The 6,369-nt window shown below is 29.4% G+C and overlaps 1 protein-coding gene across 1 annotated transcript; it reads right to left on the reverse strand.

Moving 5' to 3' along the window:
• Window positions 1-495: 495 nt before the first annotated feature.
• Window positions 496-5,855, reverse strand: LOC111685141 (sialin). Its single transcript, XM_046954585.1, has 6 exons — window positions 5,719-5,855; window positions 2,227-2,463; window positions 1,859-2,164; window positions 1,515-1,794; window positions 1,206-1,447; window positions 496-1,136 (listed from the first exon to the last, which is right to left on the reverse strand). The coding sequence occupies exons 1-6, from the start codon at window positions 5,827-5,829 to the stop codon at window positions 978-980; spliced, it is 1,335 nt and encodes a 444-aa protein (XP_046810541.1). The 5' UTR covers window positions 5,830-5,855; the 3' UTR covers window positions 496-977.
• Window positions 5,856-6,369: the final 514 nt, after the last annotated feature.

Below are 6,369 nucleotides of genomic sequence, written 5' to 3' on the forward strand. Positions count from 1 at the left end.
CTATCTATCTATCTATCTATCTATCTATCTATCTATCTATCTATCTATCTATCTATCTATCTATCTATCTATCTATCTATCTATCTATCTCATCTACTTTAGTTTTCAAAACATTGGGATTGTAATCATTATCAACACAAATTGAGTCATTTTAAATGAAATCAATCTGCAGACCTTTCCAAGTCAAATTTGCTATTTCATAAATAAATATTTATTCTAAAAGACTGTTAAACGTACCAGGAATTATTCATGAGTTTACACTTTCAATAAAGAGAAATCGGTACTTCTTAAAAGTTTAATGCAGAAAAGACAGTTATATTCCCAATTAATTAACACTTTAAGAAATAAAATCTGTCGTTAAACTCCACATTGGCGGCATAAAAAAAAACAATACAAATTTTAATATTAAACGGAATTTATTATTTGTATAATGATTTATTTACTATAACGTAGTTATTTATTGATTTCATATTATTAACGATTTTTTTAATACTACAAACAAATTACATTTATTTAACCTAAAAATATTGACTAAATAAAATTTAACACTTAAAAAATAAATTAAAAATTTAAGCAAAATTAATATAAACTAAAACAGAGAGAATTTAACAGGGAAAGATATTATTATTTTTTTTTTTTAAGAACAGCACCATAATAAATTTTGTAAATTTATGGTGTATAACTCATGGGGAACTAAAAGTTCATAAAGTTTTCAAAATAGAAATATTTTTATAAAGAAAAGTTTAGTTATAATGTCTATGCACAGCACTTAAATTTGATAGAAAATTCTCTAAATTATAATGAAATAAGTTGTGTTTAGTAGAGAACAAAATTTCGAGTTTTGTTTGAACGTTCTTTTTTTGAAAAGAAATTACATTTCTATAAAACGTTAGCAAAGTTTCCCCTCTAGGTCAAACTCTATGAAGTTCTGTTTAAAACACAAACAAATTACTTTTGTCAAATACTTTAGTTTCGTTTCACAGTTTTGTATTAACAATTTCCTCCTTGGAAGCGGTATTATCAAGTTCATTCCATTTTTGGATTTTACCCGAACCAAATATCCAGTAAATAAAGGCGGGTATTATGTAGGCGGCAGCTCCAATGATGAAAACATAATGCCACTGTTCAATGGTGTTCTGTAGGAAACAAAAAAAGGAGATTTATTTAAGCAAATCAAACTTAAATATAAAGTTTTCTATACTAACGTTTTCTTTGGTAAAAGCGGCTACAATGATGGGAGAGAAAATACCGGGTGTGGTGCCCACACAATTAATAATACCATACAAAGTACCGGCATAATTGGGAGCCAAATCCTGGGAGTTTTGCAGATTAGAGGCAGTGGCAGCACCATTGAAACCCAAAGAAACAGTCATAATGGCTACGCAAACATAAGGATCTTTACCAAAATAGGCCAAGATAATCAATAAAATACCGGGTATAACATGGGCTAAAATTTGAAATCAAATATTAGTTTCAAATTACAAACAATAACGTTCATAAGTTTCCAAACTTACAGGGTAAACAGAAAACTTTTCTCATTTTTGTAACTGACAACCAATCTTTGCGTCTTATTAAATCGGCAACGGCACCAAAACCAAAGGCACACAGCAGACGAGCTAAATGTGGTAAAGAGGACAGGAAACCGGCTGAAGCTAAATTGAAACCCAAGACCTCGCTTAAGAATTTTGGGGTAGCTGTAATCAAGAAGAATAGACCCCACATGCTGCCATAATGCAGCAACATTAAAGACCAGAAAGGCAAAGACAAAACCAAAGCTTTGTATGGAGGCCAGCGCTAAAATTAACAAAAAAAAAATTAAAAAAATATATTTCTTAAATATTTCATTATTCAAAATTACCTTCTTAGTGGATACAGTATCACCCAAACTCTTTTCAATATGTTCCCGTTCTTTAATGCTAATAGTTCTATGAGCTGCAGGACTTTCAGCCACAAACATAAACCAGGCTCCGCATACAATCACAACGAAAATGCCCACCATATAGAAGGCCCAATCCCAGCCCATATTTTCAATAATCACACCACTAATAGGCCAAGTTATAACAGTACCAAAAGTGCCACCCATTAAAGAGGCCACAAATTTTCCCTTCTCATCGGGAGGAGACCATCTGGAGATTAAACTGTGACAGCAGGGATAGACCACGCCCTGTAAACAAGATTTAATATATTTTAGCAATATTTAAACTATATACTATCATCTTTACTCACCGTCAAGAAACCTATGGCAAATCTTATAACCCATACAGCCCATTTATCCCAAGAGGCTGCTAAAGGTGTTAAAGCTGTTAAGATGCCAGCCGCCAGACAACTATAACCAGCTACCGGTTTACCTCCCAAATTTTCAGCCAACATACCAGCTGGCAGCGAAGTAATCATATAACCATAGAAATAGGCACCCAACAGCATAGCCTGATCGCTTTGGGACCAATTATAGCGGGGACCATACTGCAAAGATTTAAGAAAGGTGTTTAAAAAAGAGAATATAAATATAAACAGATGCTCGGTATTAAAAATATGATCACGTAGAAGAACGTGAACGTTTAATATGATAACGCATCTACACTACAGACTAAGTATATAGTAAGTATTATTTGAAGTAAAAAATACAGACATAGACATGGACTAGAGACTAACCATAAGTCAGACATTGATAATCATAATCCAGGCTCCAGTTCAGTTGTAGTTCTGTTCTAGTTCTGTTCTAGTTCTGTTCTAGTTCTGTTCTAGTTCTGTTCTAGTTCTGTTCTAGTTCTGTACTAGTTCTGTTCTAGTTCTAGTTCTGCTCTAGTTCTGTTTTAATTCTGTTCTCGTTCTGTTTTAGTTCTGTTCTAGTTCTGTTCTAGTTCTGTTCTGATTCTCTTTCTATTCTATTTTTGTTTCAGTATAATTCCGTTTCAGTTTTAGTACATAGTTCTATCTGAAAATTAGTTATAAGACAATCAGACACATGTCCATTTTATCAATATATTGGTTTATTCCAAACTTTTTAACGATTTATCGTTTTATCATCTGATAATTTATTTTTATTATTGCTTAAGTTTTTGGACTGCAGTAATACTTGTATGATATTGATAATTATTTCCAGGAAATTGATTTATTTCAAAATTTGTGTGCAGATTACGAGAGTTGCTAGCAAGTAAAGTGCATTAAATTGTATGAATGAAAAATGTAATAAAAATTAAACAATATTTTTACTAAATTAGTCTAGAGTTTCCGAGTTCCGAGCAGAAGCATATTAATAGGCCTTAAACCTGTGATTTTGAACGTTCTCTACAGATGATAAGTACAACTAGAATGTATTTAATCTAATTTTTAAACTTAATCTTTATGTTGAAATATATATAATAAAAAAATCACTAAATTGCGATAAAAATCCAGCTATAAGAATCAAATAAATATGAATTTTTGATTTATAACCCATTAAAAATTATATCAAATGTTTATAGTTCCCCAATATTTGAACATTTATGGCAATGAATTCTAACAATAATGGTCAGGCGATAATAATCATAATAAATAAATAAAATTCGGGCAATTATTAAAAGATTAAGTTAAAAGTAAAATTGCAACTTAATTTTCGTTTAATTCGTTGAAAAATGGTCAAAACAGACCTATTAATTTTTATGTTCTTGGGCATTTTATAGGAAATAGAAGATTAGTGACGTAAATGGAAAAATACTGGTTATTACTTTGAAAGATAATTGCAAAATTACTTTTTGTTAAAAAAGAAATTTAAAGAAATTATAAAAATGGAAATTTTATTAAAACTTTAAATAATTTTGAAATATTTTACTATTTTGCAGATCTTTTGTTCGGGAATTTGCCGCAAAACCACAAAAACTCTGTTACTATGTTTATTACAAACTAAAGCAACTTTTTGGAAAACCCTTTAACCCATCCTCTTCAAACCAACGATTCCTTAATAAATACGTCCTTCAAAACAGCCGCAACTAGTTTGAAAATATCTCAAACAAAATGGCGTTTATAAATCTACCTTGTTGTAAGTATTATCTAATTCACCACATCGAAATAATTTTTATTAATTGTTATAAACTGCAGAAAATTCCTTAAATATTGCACATGACACTTTTTATATTTGTATTTTATATTCATCCTGCTAATAAGTTGAATATTATTGGAAATTACCTTTAAAATTTTAACAAAAAATTCATTATATTTTTTGCACATGTGAATTAATTTTTCGTGTCATGTGTATAATTGTTAAAATCAATATTTTAGAATAAATATTCATAAATTTGTTGCTAGACGTTTTGTGAATATTTAACATTTATTTTTTGCCTCATAATTGAATTCTAGTTGCTGGCGGCGGTGGGGAAGTTTAAATAGTTTAAACATTATTAAATATGTGATATTTATTTTAAATTACACGAAATAAATATAATAATAGTTAATAAACTAAAAAAAATGTAAACGAAATTTAAGCAATACAAAGTTTTAAATTTAACTGAGATATTTTGGCTCGAAAACTATAAACTAATTTTCAATTTTTAATATAATGAACTTCTTCTTTATTACAAGTTCGGTTCTAGTTCAGTTCTAGTTCAGTTTTAGTTCAGTTCTAGTTCAGTTCTAGTTCAGTTCTAGTTCAGTTCTAGTTCAGTTCTAGTTCAGTTCTAGTTCAGTTCTAGTTCAGTTCTAGTTCAGTTCTAGTTCAGTTCTAGTTCAGTTCTAGTTCAGTTCTAGTTCAGTTCTAGTTCAGTTCTAGTTCAGTTCTAGTTCTAGTTCAGTTCTAGTTCAGTTCTAGTTCAGTTCTAATTCAGTTCTAGTTCAGCTCTAATTCAGTTCTTTTTCAGTTATAGTTCAATATTTGTTCAGTTCTAGTTCAGTTCTAGGTCAGTTCTAGTTCAGTTCAAGTTCAGTTCTAGTTCAGTTCTAGTTCAGTTCTAGTTCAGTTTTAGTTCAGTTCTAGTTCAGTTCTAGTTCAGTTCTAGTTCAGTTCTAGTTCAGTTCTAGTTCAGTTCTAGTTCAGTTCTAGTTCAGTTCTAGTTCAGTTCTAGTTCAGTTCTAGTTCAGTTCTAGTTCAGTTCTAGTTCAGTTCTAGTTCAGTTCTAGTTCAGTTCTAGTTCAGTTCTAGTTCAGTTCTAGTTCAGTTCTAGTTCAGTTCTAGTTCAGTTCTAGTTCAGTTCTAGTTCAGTTCTAGTTCAGTTCTAGTTCAGTACTAGTTCAGTTCTAGTTCAGTTCTAGTTCAGTTCTAGTTCAGTTGTAGTTCAGTTCTAGTTCAGTTCTAGTTCAGTTCTAGTTCAGTTCTAGTTCAATTTTAGTTTAGTTCCAGTTCCGTTATACTCTCACAAAAAACGACTTTATAACACATATTTTGAAAACAAAAATAGTCCAGTCATTGCTCTTACGCCACACAACATGTTAAAATTCTCATTTAAATGTTCTACAAAGTATTATTACCTTTTTATATTAACAATTAATGTTAAACAAATTGTTTTTATTCCTCCCAAAATGACAAAACAGACATTTTAGTACCATTAAATGAAAAATAACGGGTAATAAAATCTAAAAATCTTATCAAATAATTAATTTATAATGGGGATAGAGGTACGTGTTAGTAGTCTAAACAAACATATAAAATAGTATTTTTATGAACAAAATGATAAAGAAATGCAAATGAAATAAATAATATTTCACGCCAATTGATAACGAGAAACAGGAACAAATTTATTTACTTACATCTGGTAATATTTCAGTGGAATTAGCATCGGTACTCTCGACCATGGCAATAATATTTATAGACAAATTAACGCGCATCATGTAGCTCATGAGGCAGGCCATGAATAACATGACAGCTACATTGAAACGTTTCGGTATGTTGACTGGAAATACAAAAAAGATATAGAACATTATTACGAACCTATGACAGATGTGAATTATTTAAAATATTAAAAATTTATTTAAATTTTTATCAGTTTGAAAAATCGATTAGAATTTTTATAATATATTTGATTAAAAGTTCTCATTTCATTACATTTCCTTTGAAAGATGTTATCCGCAATTCTTAACTAAAATAATTATTTGAAATTTACTTTGGAAATAACTTTCTTTGGAAAACATGCAATATTGTATTATTGTATGTTTGTTAACAGTAATTTCATTCCACTTAAATTACAAACAAATCTTTTTGAAAATATCTCTAATATTATATACTTTAAATTTTATTATTATTATTATTATTTAAACTAATTGTAGTAAATTATTATGTTAACTTTAGTTTGATCATTTGTTTTGTAACTTCAATTACAAACCTTAATCGCAATGACAATATTTTGATTGCCATCTAGGTGCCATATTAAACACGTCAACTTAATGTTAGTCTATTGTAAA

The sequence above is a fragment of the Lucilia cuprina genome, chromosome 6 (assembly GCF_022045245.1).
Source record: "Lucilia cuprina isolate Lc7/37 chromosome 6, ASM2204524v1, whole genome shotgun sequence".
NCBI lineage: Eukaryota > Metazoa > Arthropoda > Insecta > Diptera > Calliphoridae > Lucilia > Lucilia cuprina.

Coding starts and splice junctions, on each gene's coding strand:
- LOC111685141 (XM_046954585.1), bottom strand. CDS start 5,829: ATGTTATTCATGGCCTGCCTCATGAGCTACATGATGCGCGTTAATTTG. Junction 2,464..5,718: donor CCACTGAAATATTACCAGAT/GTAAGTAAATAA, acceptor AAATCTTTGCAG/TATGGTCCCCGCTATAATTG. Junction 1,795..1,858: donor ATACTGTATCCACTAAGAAG/GTAATTTTGAAT, acceptor TGTTAATTTTAG/CGCTGGCCTCCATACAAAGC.